Source organism: Neofelis nebulosa, chromosome 8, assembly GCF_028018385.1.
Source record: "Neofelis nebulosa isolate mNeoNeb1 chromosome 8, mNeoNeb1.pri, whole genome shotgun sequence".
In the NCBI taxonomy this organism is placed as follows: domain Eukaryota; kingdom Metazoa; phylum Chordata; class Mammalia; order Carnivora; family Felidae; genus Neofelis; species Neofelis nebulosa.
The window spans coordinates 64090615-64113623 of NC_080789.1; the positions used below are offsets into that span (position 1 = coordinate 64090615).

At 48.8% G+C, this 23009-nt stretch overlaps 2 protein-coding genes across 10 annotated transcripts in view; one reads left to right on the forward strand and one right to left on the reverse strand.

Annotated features, from left to right (window-relative positions):
• The first annotated feature begins 241 nt into the window (after window positions 1–241).
• On the forward strand, window positions 242–2142 carry TMDD1 (transmembrane and death domain 1). Its single transcript, XM_058742738.1, has one exon. The coding sequence runs from the start codon at window positions 268–270 to the stop codon at window positions 1243–1245; it is 978 nt and encodes a 325-aa protein (XP_058598721.1). The 5' UTR covers window positions 242–267; the 3' UTR covers window positions 1246–2142.
• Window positions 2033–23009, reverse strand: part of SCN8A (sodium voltage-gated channel alpha subunit 8) — a 179612-nt gene continuing 158635 nt past the window's right edge. For 8 of the 9 annotated variants that reach the window (XM_058742723.1, XM_058742726.1, XM_058742721.1 and 5 more), the window contains 6 exons: window positions 18544–18828; window positions 16625–16678; window positions 16029–16166; window positions 14956–15060; window positions 12256–12526; window positions 2033–8616 (listed from right to left, as the gene is read on the reverse strand). In XM_058742723.1, the coding sequence (XP_058598706.1) occupies window positions 7469–8616; window positions 12256–12526; window positions 14956–15060; window positions 16029–16166; window positions 16625–16678; window positions 18544–18828 (2001 nt within the window). In that variant the 3' untranslated portion in view covers window positions 2033–7468. The remainder of the gene's footprint in view (window positions 8617–12255; window positions 12527–14955; window positions 15061–16028; window positions 16167–16624; window positions 16679–18543; window positions 18829–23009) is intronic. The other variant, XM_058742729.1, reaches the window with a different exon arrangement.

Below are 23009 nucleotides of genomic sequence, written 5' to 3' on the forward strand. Positions count from 1 at the left end.
ATTCTATCCTATCCTAGGGGACTGGGTCTCCCCCTCCCTCCCCCCGCTACCCTTGGGTGTTGAAGAACTCACTCCAATTCCTTTTGATTCCTAGTTTCTGGATGCTGGGAGATTCCCACCAAGCCCCAAGTGTCAGCTGCCCGCTGGCCCCCAGTCCCGGCCGGCGGAAGCCCCGCCCTCTCCCCTCCCCCGTCGCCAGGGTCAGGCTCCCCTCCCCCACCATGGGTGTTCTGAGCTCCTCCCCGCCCAGTCGGGTCACAGACGGCGATGGCAACGGGGACGGCGACGGCCGCGCGGGCCCGGGCCCTGGCGTTGGCGCTCTGGGGCTGGGCGCTGGCCCCGGCGGGGGCCTTGGACGCTATGGGCCCCCACGCGGCCGTCCGTCTGGCCGAGCTGCTGACCCCGGAGGAGTGCGACCATTTCCAGTCGCTCCTGAAGGTGCCCGAGCCGGACGTCGAGGCCGAGCTGGCCCGGCTCTCTGAGGACCGGCTGGCCCGCGCGGAGACGCTGGGGCCCACGTCCAAGCCGCCGGGCAGGCTATGGCGGCTGTGGCGGCGGCGGCGGAAGCGGGCGGCGGCCGAGTCCGCGGAGGTGTTGGACGGCTGCCGGGAGAGGCTGGCGGACTGGCTGGCGGCCGAGGCCCCGACCCTCTCTTGGGACCGCGTGGCCCGGGCGCTGCGGCGCTGCGGCCGGCCGGACGTGGCCCGGGAGCTGGGCAAGAACCTCCACCAGCAGGCGACGCTGCAGCTGCGCAAATTCGGCCAAGCCTACCTGCGCCCGCCGGCCGCCCCCGGCCCCGCCCCCGCTCCCGCCGCGCCCCCGGCCCCGGCCCCGCCCCCGCGCCCCCGCCGCGCCGCGCTCCCGGAGCCCGACTGGGACCAGCTGCAGCTGATCTTGGAGCGTCTGCCCCAGGCACCGTACGAACGCAACCCCGCCGGCTGGGTCGGGCCGCTGGCGCTCGGCCTCCTCACCGGCTTCGTGGGGGCGTTGGGCGCCGGGGCGCTGTTCATCACGCTCACGCTGTGGCTCACGGGCGGCGACGGCCACGGCCCGGGCCCCGGCCCTCCCCGGCGCAGGTCCGCCCAGGCGCGCGGCGGGCGGCAAGCCAGGCCGCCCCTGTCTGCAGAGCAGCTCGAGCCGTCGAGGGCCCGGGCTGCACGCGGGCCGGTCCCCCCTCGCCTCAGTTTCCCCGGCCGTAAAACGGGAGCGCAGCCCCGGCAGAGTGCCGTCTTCCCCGTATTATAAACGTTACCAAATACGCAAAAGAGGGAGCATTCGTTGGTTTGTTGGAAATGGCCGCACACCCGGCGGGACTGCCGGTGGGAGAGGAGGGGCTGGGGTGCTAGGGTACCGGGGTGGGAGGCAGGCCCTCCCTCTTGTCAGCCTTAGAGCCTTCTTATCTCGCAGTAGCTCTTGCACCGAGAGCTACCATTTATTGAGTGCCAACTGTATGCCAGGCCCTGTGCTAAGCGGGTTGCGTACGTTATTTGATAAAAGCTTCAGAACCCAAGAAAAGCAGGTATGATCTCCATTACACATAAAGAAACTGGCCACAACTAGTCGGTGGCATAGTCAGGGTTTTGAACCCAGAGCTGCCTGAGCTGAGAGTTTGAATCCCAGAGGGAGTGATCTGTGACTCCCCAGAGGGAGCTTGACAAACCAGGTGCGACCTGAACAAGAGGCGGTTTCTGTTTACTCTGAGGCCCTGCAGGAGTGTGCAGGGTGGGGTGGCACAGCTAGAGGTGGTGTCCCCACTTTCAGGGGCCGCTGCCTCCAAGCTGCTCTTCTACTCAGACCCCTGAAGGTCCACCTGGAGCCCCAAAGCTTTCCCCCCCACCTGAGTGGCCAGGGCCCTGCCAGCCCATCTAAGGAGCTGAGCCTGGGTGAGCCCTTAGACTCTGTCCCCTGTCACGGGGGAGGGCAAAGAGGACAGCCGTGGGGTCTTGCTGGGTGGGAGGGTCTGTCCACCCCCCCGGGGGGCCGAGGGGCTTTGCTGTGAGAGCAGTGACAGAATGACAGGCCAGTCCAAGAGGAGAGTTGAAAACAAGATTGACGTAACCCTTTATTGCAAATTCTAAAGTAAAAAGATGTACAGTACAAAGTAAAATTGAAATTTCAGACTATAAACGTCCAATCCACTTATGCATTCTCATTTCTCAAGCATTTCTGCCATTTCCGCGTAAACGGAACAGGGAACAAGTCGAGGTGGTGAGGGAAGGAGATACAGCGAGGGAAAAAAATTAAGTGTCTAGAATAATCACAAACCCCAGAAGCAAGTGAAAGGAAAGACATTTTCTCGACCTGCTGTCCTGGTGATGAGAAGCGGGGGTGATTGGAGCAGTGCAGTTTAAAATGGCTCTCAGAATAGCAGCATTTATGGTACCATTTCATCTTCCTTAAGTCCAAATAATTCTTTGCCCTTCCCTAGTGCCTTTGCCTCTGTATCTCAAAACACTTTACAAAACATTTAGTTAAAGCCTCACAACACCCCTGTGAGGTAGGTCAGTATTATTATCCCCATTTTACAGATGAGGAAACTGAGGCACAGAGAGGTTAAGTGACTTGCCCAAGGCCACACAGCGAGCCAGTGGTTGAGCTGGGGATGGAACACAGGAGTTCTGCCCCTTTTCTGGAACCACTGGACCACGCTCCCCTTTACCTATATACATTCTTCACACACACACATCACACGTGCACACCCGCCCACCCCACCCCACTTAGCCTCTATGTACAGCAAACAGCAGTGGGGGGCAGGGGCAGGGGGTGCCTCAGGAGCATTTTAATGGAGGAAATCTTGGAAAAGGAATCCAAGAAGGCACAGAGCTGAGCCACAAAGCAGACTCTGTGCAAACCTTGGGCCCCTCCCGACCCAGACTTCCTCCTCTCTCCTGATGTCCCCCTGGCTGGCTAGTTGCAGCCGATTCTTTAGGGGGTGGGGGTACCTGAAAATGAACGAAGCTTTTTGCAAGACTTTGGGCAACATCTGAGAAAAGAAGTAGGCATCATTGCAGAAGACGCCCAGGACTCAAGTCACAAAGTCGTAACCCATGGCGATCTCACCTCCACAGCAGGCCTGGAGGCTGGGGCCGAGGGGAGGAGGATGGGGACTGACCTACCAGCCAGACTAGAGTGGGCACTTCAGAATCCTCCTGAGAGTGTTCCTGGACCAGGAGACATGGCCTAGAGAGGGATGTCCCCAAAGCAGGGCAGGGTGAGGGAGGGGAGCGGTGCCCCTCTCCCCTGCACGGATGTGAACGAGACCAGCCGTAGTCTGCTGGTGTATGTGTTGGGGTGATGGAGGGCAGGGCCCAGCGTTAGCTAGCAGAGTGGAGGCTGTTGGGCATCGTGCTCGCCCGAGCTTTGGGGCATCGGCATAGCTCTTTCCTTAACGTACCGGTGAGAAAGGCAGAAGTGAGGCCAGCCCGGCTGGGTTGGCTGACATCATCTTGGGGGGCTCTGCCGGGTGGACTGGTGAAGAAGGGGTTTTGTGGACGGTTAAGCACTGGCCCGGGAGTGGGGAGAACATCACATGCAATGGGTGAGTGGGGGTCTGGGGGGGCGGTGGGGGGTTGGTGGGCAGGACCTTGCTTTTCTCTCCAATCTCTACTTCTCAGCCAGAACTTAGCGAGAGACCCTGATCTCTCTCCCTTCTGTTCCCCTCCTTTCCCCACACGTGCTAAGGTCCCAATTCCCAGACCCCTCCCAGGACTCAAGAATCGGGAGAGTCAAGCAACAAACGGACACCAAGACAGGCTTCCCTTGTACAGTAAAAAGGGTCATTTTTATTTTGTTTCCTCTTGGCTTATAGTAGTGATGTACTTTGTATCACGTCTCATTTAGAGCAGTGTTGGCCTCCATGCATTCACTAATACACTCATCTTCACTAGTGGTCTTTTACAAATTTACACGGGTTGCGGCGGAAAAGAAAAGAACTCTGGGCACTGTCATTCCAGGGGCTTTGACCGGGAGCTTCTGCTTACTTCTCCCCAGTCAACTTCCGACACCGAAAGTGGCTCATTTAGAGAAGTGGGAGTAGGTCATGTTGACTCGGGAAGGTTTCGCTGCTCTCGCCCTCTGAATTACGGAGTCTCCTCAGCCTGAGCAGCAAGGAGGTTAAGGGAAGAAGAGGGGAAGGTGTTTTGCACACACAAACCAGCAACCGTGTCAGCTGCTGCTCAGTGGCTTTGGCTCTGCATTTGAAGTTAACAGCATCACACGTCTTTTTGCTTTTTGTCCTTTTTTAAAGGTGAATTGTGGAGTATAAATACTGCACCAAGGACCTGGCTACAAAAAATAAATATTTATATTATATTTATATATCTATATATATATATGTGCAGTGATACTGTGGCTGCTGCTGCTTTTTGATTGGCTTCGTTAATATTTGGCAAAGCGTTGCCACTTACCCACCCGGCGAGGGCGTACAAAAACGTCCTCACTGGTTCTTTCAGTTCAATGCCTGTTAACTGCGGGTGTAGACTGCTGGTGATGGTGTCATTTACTACCGAAGAAGTGTGGAGCAGGGCGGGTGAGTGAGAGAGTGAGTGAGCGAGTGGGCGGAGGGGCGGCGGGTGAGGGACAAGAAGGTAGGAAAAGTTAAAAAAAAAAAAAAGTTGAAACATCAAGTAAGAGTGGAGGTGGCTTCTTCCCTGTGAAGCTGGCTGATGGGTGTCAGATACCAAGGCCCATGTGTGTGTTACTGAGGAGATAGCTGCTGGGGGTCTGGGGGAGGGAAAAGGGCAGATCTTAGAAAAAAAAATCTCATTAATATGCTCTAGTAGCTTAATGACATCACTAGCACGAGCACTTGGGGTACCGAGCGGGGTCTTCTAGCTCTGTTGCCCATCTCAAGACCTAAGAACAATGATGAAGTGTAGCCAAATCTTGCATAGAAGTGGTTAGAATTTATTGCACATTGGAACAAAAATATATATATTTTTTGTTGTTTTGGAAAAGACCATTAGCAATAAAAAATTTTTTGTCTGTCTGTCTGGTTTGGGGATGTACATTGGCTGACAGCATCTAAGTTCTAAGAAGAAAGAAAAGTATAAAAAATAAAAATAAACATGACAATGGCATAAGCCAGAAGCCATTTCCTATTTAATAAGTTGTTAATTTGTATTTACAAAAAGGCATGCCGATAAAATAAAATGATATATTACAGTATTTATAATTCTCTTAAAAAGAATAGCCACACACGTCAGCTTCTGTTTTGTGCTGTTGACGACGTCGCCTGTACATGTTACTATACATTCGTCCTAGCGGTTAGCAGGGTCACTGAGAGAAATGCTTTTCCAACCTGGGTCGCGTGTAGTACGAAAGTTCTACGGAGGAGGCCGCAGAAGCAGGCTTAGGAGAGCCGGGCAGAGTTTCTAATGGTCCAAGAAGACAGAAAGCTCGGCTTACTGCCTCGCTGTGTTGGTCGTACGCAAAACTAGTCAGGTGGGTGGTGCGGTCCCACCGAGTGCTTCTGCTACAAGGCAGAATGGTGTGTCTGATCGCGGGGGGTCTTTAGCCCCCCCCCCCCCTACTTTATGGTGCAGGAGGAATTTTAGTTTGGTTTAGTTCGCATGCTAAAGTCTCTCCTCATTCTTGTATCGACTTCCTGAGACACTCAACTGCAGCATCCTGGCTTTGAGATCTAGTCCTCGGATGAGAAGCCCCTGGACTAAAAACCGTCTTCCCTAAAGCGGGAGAGGGGACGGAAGACAGGACGCTCCCCCCAGAGCCACCCTCCGATGACAGCGGGCAGGTCACTAAGCAGGCGGCACGACGGGCTAGAAAGGGGACGTGCCGGGCAGGGGAAGCTGCGACAGTTTAGGAATTAGTACTGAATCGCTTTCTCATGAGAATCGGTGCGATAAAGAAACCACGTGGGCTTGGTTCAGAGGCGGCTCCCTCTCTACCTCGGGTCCCACCAGTGACTATGTGTTCGCTAGAACGTGAAAGGAACCACAGCCGTTAGCCCCAGCGTGGCCGCCCTCACCCGCCTCTGCAAGTAAGGGAAGCCCTGCTTGGTGGAAAGACGAGATGGAGACAAGAGGCATCATGCAGTGTGTGAGCTTGTGACAACCCCTCTGCCGAGGCAGAGGCCCGTTCAGGATATCCGAATCCCTCTCCGGCTTGTCTCAAGCCCAGAGAGAGCCACAGTGCAGCAGGACGTGATACTACCTGAAGCGAGCACCCCAGACCCCCCCGTGAAAGCTTAAGTTCCCCAAACTACCCCCTAGAGATGCCATGCCACTTTGAACAGCGCTTGTACCTCTGCCCCAAACAAGTGTCAGTTCTCCAGCATGAAGGCTAAACAATCATCATAAATATTGCAATACAAATGAACTGGGTTTTGTTGTTGTTGTTTTGATTTCTGTTTTTAGCCCTAGGATTTGGTTTTACAGTGACATTATTAATACAAAGCCATTCGAGATCGAAGTTTCCCCGTGGACGGGACACCGAGCAGCATTAAACAGTTCGTCTTTCAAAATGGGCAACAATGGCTGTATGTTAGAGATGTCTGTTAAACATGTACACACAACGGATCCATCTGCTTGTTGGACTGGGTCTGTTTTCTGTTGGTAGTGGTGGTGGGGTCAATCGGTCGGTTGTGTTTCCCTACCCAGAAGATGTATGAAAGACTTCTACGAATTCGTAAGGAATTGCAGTGGAATGGAACGCTTACCGTTTTGTTCTCCGAATACAGTGAACGGTGCAGGGCTGGGTCCTGTCCAAAGGCTGACCCAGGGCAGGGGACAGGGTTAGTAGTGTCCTGTGGTGTATGGTTCTCATGCATGACTTCTGATCACAGCATGCCATCATGCAAATCATTTCTACGCAGTGAACGAGCACAATGTTTGGAATCGGCCTGAGCAAGTCCTCCTCAGCCTGAAGAAACCTGATTGTTTTCCCCCACCCATCTCCAAACCACGTGAAGCCATGTGGAGAAGATGCGGTTTATGTCAAAGAAACGGACAATTAAATGACACGGGCTAGATGGGAGTGTGTGTGTGTGTGTTTCCTGTGTGCTGCTTAGCTTAACTAATGTAAGAATGCAAATACAGTTTGCACGAACAAACAAACTTTTAAAGTGATGCTTTCTGCTTCTGAGAATCACCAAAATGAAAAAATAAAATCCATTTGGCTGCAACGGAAATATGCTGGTCCCGGCAGCCTCTCCTCTGGTTTTCGTATCCTGTTGGTTTTGTCCTAAGTTGCATTGACTGATGTGGAACATGCAGTAACCACCTGCCCAAGCATTAGAAAATCTGTGAGTCCAGGGAGCAGGGTCCTTTGCCCTCGGCAGGTCACTGCTCAAGATGCAACCGTGTTACATGGTAAGCCGACTACGTTTGGTATAGATCTTCGGGTTAAAGTGTCTCCACAGCTGTCCTGCATTGATAATACTCAGGAAGTTTGTAAACAATCTTTCGCTTGCAAGTTTTACATCTGTACAATGTTTAATTTTTGCTTTCCTCTAACACTTGGATTCTCTGACCTCTTTTTGTCTTTTGGCTCTTTCCCTTCTTCCTTCCTCTGCCCGTTGTTGCTTCTCCTTCTCAGGTTTCGTTACACTGTCATAGGACGGGAGGGAGGCTGTGGACGGGGTGCTCTCTTTTTTCTCCCGGTGTGTGCCTCCGTTCTCCAGCTTATTGGAAGTGGTCTTTTTGCAAACGAAACCCCGTCTTGCTAAATGTCCCCGGTAGGCGCGCTGCAGGACCACTGCCGACACCTCCTCCTGCTTGCGCCGCAGTGTGGTCGTGATGGGCTCGTAAGACACTTTGGAAGGATTGGATGCCACGAACCGCTCCTCCATCTGCTGCCGGAGGATGTCCAACTCCCCGCTGTCCCCCAGGACCCGCTTGGTGAAGGCAAAAAGGATGTCCAAGCAGTGGATGCGATCCCCGCTGACCATCGGCAGATCCATGGCAATGAGCTCGATGGTGTTCGGCTTGGGCACTCGGAGAGGGTGCTCCAAGGCGTCTGCAAAGTCTGCCAGCTTACAGTACTCGATGAACTGGGTGGCGTCGGGGTCAAACTTCTCCCAGATCTCATAGAAGGTCTCGAAGTCGTCCTCGCTCAGAGGGTCCGCGCTCTCCTCTGTGGCCACACTGAAGTTCTCCAAGATGATGGCGATGTACATGTTCACAACAATCAGGAAGGAGATGATGATGTAGCTTACGAAGAAGAAGATGCCCACCGAGGGGTTCCCGCAGTCTCCCTTGAAGCCACTCCCCGGGTGCTCCTTATCCAGGCTGCAGTCAGGGGGGCGGTTCAGGATGGGCAGCAGGAGGCCATCCCAACCGGCCGACGTCGTGATCTGAAACAGGCAGATCATGCTGTTGCCAAATGTCTCAAAGTTGAACATGTCGTCGATGCCGGCCTCGTGCTTCACGTATGCGAAATTGGACATCCCAAAGATGGAGAAGATGAACATGACCAGGAAGAGCAGAAGGCCAATGTTGAACAGAGCAGGCAAGGACATCATTAAGGCAAAGAGCAGGGTACGGATCCCTTTGGCGCCTTTGATCAGACGCAAGATGCGCCCAATACGGGCCAACCGGATGACTCGGAATAGGGTTGGGGACACAAAGTATTTCTCAATGATATCAGCCAGGAACATTCCTAAGAGGGCAGAAGAAGAAATGTTACTGAGATTGGAGACCCCTTTCTCGTTACTTATGTCACCTGGCACTGGAGCCCTTAAGTTCAAAGGACTTCACAGAGTCAGTGCCTAACGATTCAATCTGAACTCTCAGGATGACAAAAGAAAGTCACATGCTTCAAACGTATGGAAAAGCAGAGAAAACACTAAAACGGACACCTATGCGCCAGGCATCCAGATTTAACAGATGCTAGTATTTTACCAAATTTGCTTTCTCCCTTCATCCCCGAAAGCAACCGCAATCCTGGAGATGGTGTGTATGTACCATTCCAGTTTCTTCATTTCGCTGTGCATGAATCTGTAACTACTATACACACGGACAGACAGCATCCCGGCAGCCTACCGTGCTGAAAGAATTATACCGTATCTATCTGTTTAGAACAAGTTTTTTAGATCCCTAACTTGGTCTTCAGACTTCACGCTATGTTTGTGAGACTGATCTCTGGCGTTAAGAGAATTTTGGATTGTTCATTTTCACTGGTGAGCCGTACTCCATTTCATGCATAGGTCCTCATTTATCTGTTTTCTTATTCAAGGACAAGGAGTTTTCCTTGGGTTTGTGCGTGTGTGGCTTTCCAAGGTGTTACTGATTCCTCTCCAAAATGCTATCAAATTTCCATATCCACAGACAATGGATGAGAGGTCCCGGCGTCACCCGTGACTTCATGACCCTTTGGCTGCGATGTCTTAGTTACTTCGCTGTGATGCCAATTTTCCAAGTATCTTCTGCCTGGCTCTGAAAAGACATTTTTGGTTTCTTATTGTCCCATGTCCCTATCCTTTCTACGCCAAAGTAGCCTAGAAAACCAAAGGGACCTCTCAGAAGTGGCTTTTAACTCAGAGCTTCTAGACTTGTGCTTACAGCCACAGATCAGAAACAGCATTGGCAGACAAAAAGGTCAAGGCGTAAGTGGGATGTGAAAGTCAAGGGTGACCACGTAAAACGAGAGGGCCTTTCTTTGTTTATGTTTAGTCAGGAGTCCACTCAGCTGGACCGCTTGCCTTTAACACTGCACAGCAATAATGGGAGCCCAGAGAGGGACCACAGAAGGAAGGGGACGCGCAAAGGTTGCGACACGGCAGCTGAAGGGATGGCAATGACATGCTGTCTTTCTTCAGTGCCTTCTCTTGCTGTCAAGGCCCTGATGAGACAACACGAGTTTCTACTGACAGGAAGGATTTACTCTGAATAAGGAAACATCTTTCAACCCTAAGGACTCATAAATACTGGTGAGGTGAACTGCAGAAGCCTATATAATCCCCTTATTTGAACCCTTTTCTTTTTTCTTTTTTTTTTTTAAAGTAGGCTCCCGTGCCCAGTGCGGGGCTTGAACTCACAACCCCGAGACAGAGTTGTATGCTCTACCGACCGAGCCAGCCAAGCACGCCACCTGCCCCCCCACCCGCAACTCTTATCTGAGTTTTTTAAGTTGGGACAGAATCTTAACTTTCAGGAAGGGATGAGATGCAGGAAGTTTGGACAGCCTCTTGGGGCCTCTTCTGGAGTTCGTATTCCATGCGGTATTCGAGCTTTCAAGAAAATCTCTACCTCAGGCAGGACCCAAGATGAATTCTCAGCTCTCTTCTTTTTAATGTCTCAATTAAGTCATAACCGGTGACTGTAAGAAGTCAGGTGACATCTGTAAAACTTGCATTCCGTGTCCGGTGGGCAAGTGAGGCTTCAGAAAGAAGATGCCAGCCTTTGATTTTATATGCTGAATGTATACTTGTCCCCAGCGAAGAGGGGAGAAGGATGGGTGGGCGACACTCCAGGCAGCAGGAACATCACTTAAGGCGGCTTCTAGGAGGTTCCAGGGCTAGTTTTATCCCAATTCCTCTTACTTTAAAACGATAATTTCTATTCTTTGGTTTCTGAACAAATGAATACTATTTAATAAAAAATCCCAACCATCAAAACCAAAACTATTCTTCCTCTTTATTTTTGAGTATCATCTGAGGAGAGGATGCATGGTTTGGTCTGTGGGTTTCCCATCCCACTCAACGATGGGTGGGCAGAAAACGTTCTGGGCGACAGGGCGACACTGTCCAAAGTAGGTTGCGGGGGAGGTTAGGAGTGGGGGTTTGAGGCCGGGGGCTGGACCTGAACCCCTGCTCACTGGCTTACTAGCTTCATGTCTTGGTCACTGCTCTGTGCCTCAGCTCCTCATGACGCTCAGACGGTTGCCACGAGGACTATAGGTGTGAAAACAAGTAAAGCACTTAGAAAGATGACCGGCACAGGGGCGCCTGGGTGGCTCGGTCAGTTGAGTGTCCGACTTCAGCTCAGGTCATGATCTCACCATTCGTGAGTTCGAGCCCCACATCGGGTTCTGTGTTGACAGCTCGAAGCCCGGAGCCTGCTTCGGAGTCTGTGCCCGCCCCCCCCCCCCCCGACTCCCCAAAATAAATAAACATTAAAAAAATTAAAAAAAAAAAGGTGACTGGCACATAGTAGTTCCATTAAAACATGAGATACCGTTCACATTACTTGAAAAGAAGGTGTTGTGGTTAAATACAGATAGGATGGTGTGTTCAACAATTCTTTACTACAGGGCTTCGAAAACCTTCTATAGGCTAACATGCTCTGTGACGTTCCGAAGGGAAATTCAGCGTACAGTGTGGCCCAAAGTAATTTCATCATGGGCTTCTTTTCTTGCGGGGGAGAAGAATGGGGCTAAGGCTTCATGCAACAGCACGCTTTTGGACGTGCTGCTGCAGAGGACAGAACTAGAAACTGACACAGGCCAAGGGGAAGGCCGGCTGCCTTCGGGAGCCCACAGTGGCCACCTTGCTAAGCCAGACTGGCCACCAGCTCTGGGGCTGGTTCCCGCAGGCCTCGGGCACTCTCTCTCTGCCAGCCTATGCCAGTTAAACCTACCTGGAAGCAAACCAGTGTTTCACCATTTGAGATGCCTCCTTAGGAAGGCAAGGAAACGTTCTGGGAGGCCAATGAATAGGATACCGTTTTCTCTGCCTGCCAGGCTATCACCCCTTCCATGCCTTTAGGTTGAAGCGAAATGTCACACAGTTGCTATTAAGATCCAGCCTCTTAAGTTAGGCTGCTTCTTGGGCCGTCATAAGGATCAAATGAGATAATCATGCCAGTGAAGAAACTCTCAAACTATACCCGCACACAGGAAAACCTCAGTAAAATGAGCACCGCCTTCGCCACCAGAATGCCCTCAGGCCATTTTCATTACTATTCAGCCTCACAATCTCTTGCCATTCCTTTTTCCACTGCTATTGCAGCCACAGTTCTTTTCTTTCTTTCTTTCCTTTTTTTTTTTTTTTTTACGTTTCTTTTACCTCCCCTGTTGACTTTAGACTCCTTGAAAGCAAACCGCCAAATCGAAATCAATCGTCTCCCCCGCTTCAACCAGGGAATTTATAATCCAAGACTACTACAAACACACAGAAGAGACTCACTGACCACGTGACCCACTGGGCAGGCCCACGGGATGACTTAGGGATGCACACGGGCTCCAGCCGTGAGAGTAGGGGGCCCGCACTTCACACCCGTGGAGGCGGCTGCTCTCCCAGGAACCTCATGCTCAAGGCCAGTCAGGTCCCCTTCCCCTTCCCTCTCCCATCCCACTTACCCACAATGGAGAGAATGACTACCACAAAGTCAAAGATGTTCCAGCCAATGGTGAAGTAGTAGTGCCTCAAGGCAAACATTTTGAGCACACACTCACAGGTGAAAAAGATGACGAAGACCAGGTTAATCCAGTAGAGAATGTTTTCCATCTGTTTGCTCTGTGTATCTGTCTCCACCATCATTGTCACCATGTTAAGGCAGATGAGCATCATGATAACAATATCGAAGGCTTGCTGGGTGACAAAATCGAAGATGATACCTTGGATTTTGTTCTGGGGGCAGGGGGGAGGAAAGATACAAGAGCATTCGTGAGAACCTTTCTGAGCGGACCGTGGAAGCCGCCATCCTGTTCGTCAGAGGAGTCGCCTTTCCGGCCAGCTCTATCCCGCTGCTCTGTCGGGAAATCAGGAGCACGGACGGACCCCGACATCAGTCTTCACCTCCCCAAGAGTTTTCTAAAACTGTCATTCTCTGTTCTGTGTCGTGTCTACGCCATCACACACTTCTAGGTGTCTTCCTGCCTCGCCGACTGCTCCTGTTCAGCCCGTTTTGCCGGCCATGTCTTCCCTGACTTCCACTCTTCTTTCTCTACTCTCCCCAGGAGAGCTCATCTATTCCTACTGCGTACATAGCACCTTTGTACGTCGTTTTCTTAAATCCTTTCCTCTGAATTCCTGTGTTGCTTTCTCGACATCTCAAACCTAACAGGTCCTTCCCTTGCCCCTCACCCAACCCACTCCTCTCTTCTCCCATCTCAATCGTGTACCCAGTCTCCAAGCCAGAAACCCGAGGGTCACCCTTGTCGCTTTCCTCTCCCTCTCCCCTTGCCTGATGCGCTGCAGGTCCTACTGATTCTCCTGAGCCCACCCACTTCACCCGGCTTCTGTCGGCCCTTCTCCGGCCCAAGCACCGGTACCTTCTGTCTGGACTTCTGGAAGTTTCCTGACTAGTCTCCCTGCTTCGTCTCTTGCCCTCATCCAACATGGTCTTCACACAGTAGCAAGTGTGATGATTTAAAAACATAAATGCACCACATCCCTCTTGACTTAAAACCTTTCAACGGTTTTCCATTGGGCTTGCAATGAAATTCCTATTGTTAGCCTGGCTGAGAGATGCCTCTCACAGCCTCATCCTGCTAATCTCATGCCCCCTCCTCTCGGCCATTACCACTTGGCCATACTGATGCTTTCTGCTTTTAGAACCTCATTTGCTTATCCAGGTTCTCCTCCCCTAACATTCTGGCTCCTTCTCATCTATCCAAGTAGTCCTTCCCTACTTCCCTTTCTCTGACTACTCTGTTCAAGTAGATCCCCCACCCCAAGCCTCCACGTTCTCTGTCACGGCCCTCCACGGAATGTTGTTTTTCTCCCAGCATTCCACACTGTATTGTAGCTGTTCACTTACTTACTACCTCTAGCCCCTCTGTATCATAAGCTCCATTGACAACAGGGTCTGAATTTTGTTCATCACTTTGGGGCCTAGTGCCTGGAACGCAGGAGGGGATCTAGAACTATTTGCTGAATGAGGGCCGATCACTCTTTATTAATGTCTCCTACCATATTTTAGAGTGGACGAGAATATACTCAAGGTCCCGTGTGCAAGGGCCTGAACGGAACTTCAGAAATGTTAACCCTCTCCCGTCCCCTTAGTCTCATTTCCATCACAGGATGGAAACTCTGACATCAGGGAAATACAAAAAACATTCGCTTTTTTAAGATCGCCCTGATTTTGTCAACTAACTTGAATTTAAATAAATAAATTTTCAAAAAATCTCCCTGATTTTTTTTTTTTTTTTTCGAAAGAACCTAGGCACTTAAACTGATGCTTACTTTCAGGATCACTTTTAACTTGTCGGTTTTCAAACCAAGGGTTTCCTTTCCCTTGGAAGTCGATGAGGCAAGTAAGCCAGGCACAGGGTGTGGGGCTACATAGGGAAAATGCTCTGGGACTCCCAGTCTTGATTCAAAGGAGCTCTACTTTTATTTTTACAAATGAGACTGCCAGATAAGCTTTTATTTTAGGGTTGTGCCGTTTTTAAATAAAAAGTTACTTTATATGAAAGTTACAGAAGATGGAACTTTGAGCCTGGGGCTTATGTCCCACCCCGCTGGGTATATGGCTTCAGGAGCAGTTATCTGCTCTGAAGCAAGGGAACGGCCACCACCAGAAGGGCAAAGCGGAATCCCAGTGCCCGAGTCTGTTTTACAAAAGGCTTGGTTCGAGACAGAAAATCAGGACATCAGACCCCTAGTTTCACCGTCTTCTGCTCCCACAAATAGCCAGAGTATTACTTTCTCTTGGGAAGACTTCCTTGTTGGGTAGAGAACTGAGAAGACAGTGACCACGCCCTATCTTGTACTGGTAGGCAAGAGGTCAGCTTTCATTTTCACTGTCCTTTGTTAATTTTTAGTTGTCTCTTAAAACATCTCTCTACCAGTGCCAGAGCCAATGTGGCTATATAACATGCTGATTCTCTGCTGCCGCCCAAGGAAGTCTCAGAGGAAAGGTCGAGCACAAATATCAAAGGCATCCCGTACCTTTATTTCTGTTCTGCTGTTTTCCCCAGGTCCTCTGGGCGGAGCAGCTGGGAGAGGATCAGAGGGCACAGGCGGCTCATCACTTACCCCTTTGTTTCCTTTGCAATAACCCTACCAGTGTCTTTTCCGTATGGGGTCTCACTTGGCCCTTGGCCTGCACTCACCAGGGGGCGGGGAATGGGTTTCTGTGGTTTCTTTGAGCCCAGCTTTTTCATGGCATTGTAGTACTTCTTCTGTTCTTCAGTCATGAAGATGTCCTGACCTCCAAAGTAAAGGAAGAAAGAAGAGAACGAACTGTTACAATAGGCTCTCACATGCTGTGGTTTGGACCTAAGGTTCAGCCCTAAGCACTGAGGGGGGGCCTTACCTCCTTACCTCTCCAGAGGTCAGTTTGGCTAGTAGCCCCCTAATGAGGTAGACCTGGGACAACTATTCTAATTCAAAGGAACGCCAGCCTCTGTCCTCGGCTTGGGATTCCTGAGACCTGCCAGTGGCTGGGCACGAGGGAGATGGACTATCCAGCTGTGGGCCCTCCGGCAGGGGACACCCAAGGACAGAGATGCTTGCACCTCACTGGTTCATACATATCTTTTGGACCTGCTTTCCTGATAAAATTATTTAAAAAAAAAAAGCATTTTAAAATGAAAGGATTTTCAAGTCCCGGTTACTAGCCCGGGACTAATTTCCGACGATATTAAACCTTCAGAAATCCGAGCGCAAAAAAGCAACGTGGGGAGTTCCTTGACACAGTCTTGTTTCGTAAAATGGACGACAGGAGTCAGTGCTTCAGTTTGTTTTGGAAAATCGTTAACCATCTGGAGCAGTAAGTAAGTGAACTTTCCGAGGATGGGCTCTCAAACCCCAGTTTGCTAGGGGTGCCCAGGGATTACCACAGGTGATTACGAGTCCAGACACTCTCCATTTCTCGCTATTCACCTGCCGCTTTCCTTTTCACCCGTGACTAGACCCTCTCTGACCTTGCTTCCCTCTGGTTGGATGCCAAACCCAGTAAAGGCTTCAACAATCGCGAGTAAATGTGGTAAACCACATACTGTGAAATCAAGCCCCCCGAGAGAAAAAGTTGAGGCGGGGGCTAACGTCTAGGGGGCCGGGGCCACAGTGAGGCGATGATGTGCATTTTAGAGAAAGAGAGGCATTTTCTTTCTAGAGATAGGGATAGAAGTGCCTCTCATCTGAGTTGACCTCTGGCCACTGGTAATGAGGGGAGGAGACCTATCTTTTTCTTTTGTTGATTGAAGTTATCAATGATGACACCAATGAACAGGTTCAGGGTGAAGAAGGAGCCGAAGATGATGAAGATGACAAAGTAGATGTACATGTAGATGTTGTCCTCATACTTAGGCTGCTGGTCAGGCTGGCAAAGGACAGGAGGGAAAAAGCAGAGCATCAGTTCCTGGAGTGGGATCAGGTGGGGGATTCTGACATGCCAACGCCATCGGCCATAACTGACCACCTGAGCTGCTGTACAAGCTGCGGAGGGGGCGCTCTACATTCTCCCTGCCTGTTCCCTCTGCCACACTGGCAGGCCCTGCCCTGGGGAGCACTGGTGGGGTGAATATGCAAATCGTGAGGCGAGGGGGCGGGGGAGGGCTGTCCCCCAAGAGCCACATTTCTGTCAGCGGGGAAAGGCAACAGCCTGATCATCCAGAGCCAGTGTAAGGGAGTGATGACTGACTGAGAGGAGGAGAGCAATCTGCAGTCGGTCAAACAAGCAAACACGTGTCCTGACCCGCTCTCTCTTGGTAAGCGCCACCATGCTGCCTGCTTTCTAACCGCCTAAGTAGGCTGTGGTTTCGCCAGGTGTATCCTTACCTTTCGGGAGTCTACAGCTGCATACATGATGTCCATCCAGCCTTTGAAGGTTGCCTGGCAAACAGAGTCAGTCATTAGACTGTGCCTGTTAGGGGGTAGCTGGGAGTCTAGGCAGGGGTCCCAGAGGCCAGGCTCAGGTTCAGCAGAACACAAGACGGAGTTTGGGCACAGCCTCACAAGGGACACAGAATTTCCTATTTGTTAACACGGGTCCCCAGGGGGCTTTGTCTAAGTCCCTGAAAATAACATCAAAGTCTGGCAGAGAAACACGTTGATAATGGTAATTGGATGAATACTTTCACAAAAGGTCTTTAAAATGGGTCTGAGAAGGTTGCCTAGAGCTGGGGCAAACTCACATTTATGAATGAGTGGCGGGACTCCACTTGAGGGTCCTGAGAATTTAGCCTAACACTGAGGAGTCATTTTTTACGATGGTGTTAAATAAGCAAGGGGGGTCTGAAAACCTCAAAGTTGCATTAACATAAAAATAAAATAAACACAAAAACAAGGCCAGAACTTTCCCCCTACTACTATACACATTTAGCCTATGGCAATGGCAATCCTGGCTTCCTCCCGAGCAGCTCTTCCTAACCCACTCTCCTTCAATCTACTCTACCTAGCCTCATTCTGGAAACAAATACGGCTAAGCAACCCAGTATTCTCTATGTTTTCTTATTGTTCTATTTGCTTTATATATTCAACCAGATTCAAAGCTTTTTGCGGGGCACGGGCGGTTCTTTATTGATCAGATGGCCTGAGCCGTGCCATGCACAGCACCTTGCACCTGGTGGGACTCTAAATACAATGTCTGACTGGCTGACTGATGTGTACTGCTCTCCTGGAGCTGCTCCAACTCAGATTCAATTTGTGGGTCCAATTTCTCCAAATGGGATAAAACAACAAAAGCCTCTGGATAAAGCACTGCTTATTCTATTAACTTTGCCTCCTAATACTAGCTAACAGTAAGTGTGCACTATCTGTAAGGTCAAGTTGAAGGCTTCACCTGCATTATCCCATTTAATACTCCCAACGGCTATATGATGTAGGCACAGTTGTGACAGTAACAAAAATACCCAATAGCAAATGCCATTAATTAAGCACTGCTATGTGCCAGGCATTCTGCTGAGAAATTCTAATAAATTATCATGAATCCTCTTAACAGCGGTGCAAGGTATTATTCCCGACATTTAAAAGAAAAAGAAACAGCCCCAGGGAAGTCGAGTATTTCGTCCAAGGTTACACATCCAGTAAACATCAGAGTGGGGCTCAAACCTACATCTGTCTGACTCCAAAGCCTAGGGGCTTTCCCTGCATCATACGGTCTTGTCAAACATTCCAAAAAAGACTGGTAAGGGTGGAAGAGAAAACTAGACAAGATGGCACGCTATGTAATTAAAATAAACCCTTTCTTACCGCGATACATTAATTTGAGACTTTTCTCTCGGGATTGAGCTGACATGGGCGGCAGCATCCTAGCACTGCCCCCATCCTTTTCTTTAGTTAGTTTAGTGTAGCTGTTATACAGGAATATCCTGCTAAATCAAAATTGTTTTGTTTTTGTTTTTTTTTTTTGTGGTGGTGGGCTGTGTCTATGTACTTACCTTCTTTTTTTGTTTTTCCTTTCTCCTTAAATACATACTCCGTCCTGGAGAGAGAAGCTGATCTCTCTGCAGGAATCTATTTGCTGTTGAGCAGGAGTCTGCTCTCGAGCACAGTGAAAGATAACCTTTGAGTGAGGCCTTGGGGAAGTCAGAATTCTCAGGAAAGGTGTCTCCCTGGAACTGGTGTGGGAAATGGCATTGTTGTCTGTGACCTACTAAGAGTAATCTTGATTCTGAATGTCGGACTGAGAAGGAGCCAAATGCGATTTCTGCTAGCTGTCTGAATTTCACAGGACTGAAGAAAAGAGCAACACTTACCACTTGAAGAAGTGCCAGATATCCCGCCCCAACGTTGTCGAAGTTGATCTTCACGTTCTTCCACCTGATTTCGGTGTTGTTCCCCTCCATGAGCTTTTCACAATCGGTTTTATTGTTGACGTCTTCAATTTCAAATCGGATTTCAGAAGTCTCATTAAAGCAGTAGTGATACTTTCCCGCAAACAGGTTAACTCCCATGATGCTGAAAATCAGCCAGAAGATGAGACACACCAGTAGCACATTCATGATGGAGGGGATGGCGCCCACCAAGGCATTCACCACCACCTGCATTGGAAGGGGGAGGTCGCTGAGTGTTGGAAGTAAGAGCAAGCACATTCTTTTGATTTCCAGGAGGGGAATGATACTGTGTGGCTTGTTCTGACTACAAAAACATCGTGTTCCCTTTGGAGTCAGGGTAACAGGACAGATCCACAAGTAGGACCAAAATTTTCTAAATCTGTAAGATGTAGTTTGACGAATTCTAGTAAATTACGTATTTATTTCATCTAACTCGAATTCCCCTGCCCAAGTTGACCTAGGTCTTCTCTCCCAGGCTCCGGCCTGGGACCGAAAAAATTATTTCTTAGTCTAGTCTCCCTTCTTGCCAACTTGTAAAATATGCCCCCGTGGGGAATCTGATTTCAAGCTCACCAGTTGCCTTTCAACAGACATTCCCCCTCTGCAAAACAAGGTAGAATTGTTCAAAATCACAGAGAACTACTCTTTGGGGTTAGCAGGGAATCAGTCAGTGGTACATAAAGTCTCTTTTATGCAAGGCCAGTTATCTTAGTTCAGGCAATAGCTGAGCATGCATATTTTGCAGGCTCAAGAAAAAAAAAAAAAGCTATATTCCCTCTACCAAACAGAATAAAATAAAATCTGAACAGATCTATTTTTCACTCAAGGTTCACTATTCTTCTTCAGTTTTTTTCCTGAATTGGTAGGCTTCGAAATCTAAGAGTCACCCCTGTTTGGCTAATGCTGATTGATATCTCTCTGCTCAATCCAGGGCCAGACTCAACTCTTCACGATGTATTCGAAATAGGAATGACTTCTGTTTTCTGGACAGTTTTGGGTTAGATCGCTGCTCTTGAAACCCCAAAACCAGCATATTGCTAAAAATCACTGACTGCAGTTAAACTCAGGAATGAAAAAAAGCAAAGGGAAAAAACTCTTCAGGAATCAAAGTTTCTGGGTTGTTTTTAACTTTGATTTTGATTCACACTATGGGTGAGACTAACTAGACAACACTCCTACTGTGCGGCAGATTTCACTAGGGGAGTTCAGAGGGGTGTCCAAAAATAGCACTTCAGCAGGCTGGGACAGAAAACAAGGCTGGTGTTCATTCTGCCCTGATTCTTACTTGCTGTTGTCTTAAGCGGGACTGCTAAGGCCCAGAAAGGCGACCCTGAAATGGGAAGAATGTGTCTTTCTTTTTCTAATATCCTAGGAAAATTAAAATGGAGTTAAAATAAAACCAGTGGATATAAACGCAGCTTTCTAATGTTTGTTAGAAGGAGGTGAGAAGTGTCACCATGTTGCAGCATCAGCAGGGAAGAGGCAAGGGCACTCTGCCAATAAGCACAGCATCAAAAGGGCCAAAAGGGCTGTGCTGCAGAAGGAACGGCAGGGGGCAGCTCTGGGCTCTATTTGACTTGGGTTTGGGTTTTCCTTCTCTTCTGTTCTTGCCTTACATTGCAATGTCACTCACAGGAATGTGTGGCTGAGAAGAGCTGTTCTGTCCTATACAAAAAAGGCAAAGATATTCTACTGAGGAGTCACTCTCCTTTAGATTAAAATATTAGTTTTGTGTTTCTCCAATTCACGGATGAAGGCCTTTAGATTGAGAGGTAGTTATTTCTTAATTCTTAGACCAAGAAATCTCTTTTAGATTTAATAGCTCTGTCATTAGTATAAAATGGTGATCCTTCCACTGTTCGTTACTTTGAGGGAGGCAAGCCAGAATATCTGAAATCTGGAAAATCCCCAATGTTATTTTGGAGAATGATATTCATATTTATTTATTTATATTACCAAAGTTGGCGGGTGGTCAGATCTGAATTTTACCTCATTCTATAGTTGCTCTCACCCTTTGGTGGAGCACCAGAAAGCAATGAAATGTGCAAATGAATAGGCAAGAGGAGGATGATCTATAAACGGAATAATCATTTCTCGGACGGTAAGCGAGTAGATTATCAAGAATTCAGGAGCTCAAGTCTATGCGATAGCATTTTGCAAGAGAGCTTAGGTGAGAGATCATGACCTATTAGACCATCATGAGTGTACAGCAGAGAAGTAGCCCCAAAAGATTTGCAACCTAGAAATGCTGCATTTTATCTCAATTCTGAATCCACCTCCTCTACGAAGTCTTCTATCTTAACCCAGTCTAACCTGTCCTACAGTGTTAAAGTTACAAAGTGTTACAGTTAAATATGCAGTAATATTTAGAGCAGGGAAGAAGAATCAGCTAATTAACAAAGTGACCTCTTCCCGCTTTTATACTCATAGATCGGATTAGAAGAATCAATAGATGGAAGTATTTATGGAGCCTTGTTCTCGGATACACAGGACATAAAAATCCTATAAAATCCAATAAAACCCATTTACACGATGTAAATGTACTTTCAATTGTTCATTATAAACAAAGAAAAACTTGCTTAGATTAGTTGTAGGAATTGAATAGTAAACAGTTGATGAAATTTACTAATAATTCTTCCTGGCTGTAGACATTAGCTAGTAGTGGGAACTATTGAACTGTGCTCCACATAAAATTGTCCTTGTGCTGATATTCTCAGCAAGCAAAGGGCAAGAAACCACGCTTTCTTGAACTCTCACACTATAGGTAAATGTAAATGACAATTCAAGTTTCCACGGGCAGTCACTTCATAAATGGGTCCTTAATAACTCCCACGTTATTCTACATTGCTTTTAATTATGACGGACTTCACTGTTAAAAACTAGGTACAGAAACATTACTCAAAGCTTGGTTCTAGCAATCTGCACAGTTATTTTTTCCAATGGAAATTTATACTTAATGATTGATTCAAATCTCACTCGACTGACGAAAAAATTCCTACGGATACTAATTCTTACAGCATTGGTGTCTTCTCATAATGCCTAGAACATTATTGTTCATTAAATACTATAAAAATCTGTCAAACGGCTTTTAATATCTGGCAGAGGGAACATGGCTTTAATGGACAACTATGTACTGACAATCAACAAAAATGCATGCATGTTTCATAGCATTATGTACCCTCAAAAATTTAGTAGCACAGCAAAGTCTTTTACTTTGATTACTATGGAGGAGAGAAAAGCAAAGAACTACATTAAGTATTCCTTTGCCAATAGCACGAGTGCTTCAATTTTCTGGTGTTTGGTTTGAGGAAGGAGAGAGGAAAGACTGTCCCAGGACAGGCTAGGGCTGTATGTTTCCTCCCAAAGGAAGGTCTGAGCCGATCATTGGAGCAGCACAGTGACAGTGGAGCCCACCTGCATTGATGGTATTTGGTTTGAGAAGATTTCTTATTTTCTAAGGATAATCTCTCGGTGTTGGTACGGAAGAACCCACACCGAAGAATGGAAAACATACGGCCCCACAGAAAAGTAACTTTCATATAAAACGTATACACCTAACTCTGTTTATCGCTGGGACACTTACTATAAGCTCAGGCAGATTCAATCTTTTCTTCTTGCAGTTACTCTTCTGCAGAAGGGCCAGGGAACTGCAGGGCAGGATGGGATCCTGAGCCCTCTCCGCCACCCAACCAGAGGTGGACAGTGCTGGAGGCTGACCGGGGTCAACCAAACCAAGTGACGATCCTGTATCAGAGCTGCCCTTACTGAACACTCATTGTTGGAAACCCTGGCTTTGGGCTCAAACTGGTCTTTGCTCAAATTATCTTACTCGAAAAACCTTGAGGGAGAGGTTGCACTCTCAAATGCTTTTTCAAAGAAAACTTTCTGCTCTTCTGATCACCGCTTCTGGACCTCTGGGTTCCTAAACGACTTGAAGGTTGGCAACCGAAAGTTTGGAAGGAATAAAAACTGTGAGTCCGGGGAAGGGGGAGGGGCTAGAGGGAAGAGGTGTGGCCAGCAAAAGGGCTCACGCGACCAGATTATTGGAATAAATTCCTCCTGAGCACACTGGCACCAGCTGGTCAACGCAGACTACTTCTGCCATGGGCTAGGACTGGCAGTGATGAGCATCCGGATGGAGAAAGTAGCAAGGGTCGGTTGGGGACTTTTTTTCTTGGGCTTCCTTCAGGTATTACCGGTCTGGTTTTAGGAGGCCCAGGATCACTGCTGGGGGCTGTGGAGGGGCACAGGCTACTGGGCTCGGCTGCCATGGGGCAAGTACTGTCTGCAACAGCCTTCTTCAGGTCCTCAGCATCCCGGTCACCGAAACAGATTATCAACACTCTAACAAAACTGATGGGACTTATTTAAAAAATGTAACCAGCCCT

What these genes read in the sequence shown, in the direction of transcription:
- TMDD1 (XM_058742738.1), top strand. Translation starts at nt 268, where the DNA reads ATGGCAACGGGGACGGCGACGGCCGCGCGGGCCCGGGCCCTGGCGTTG.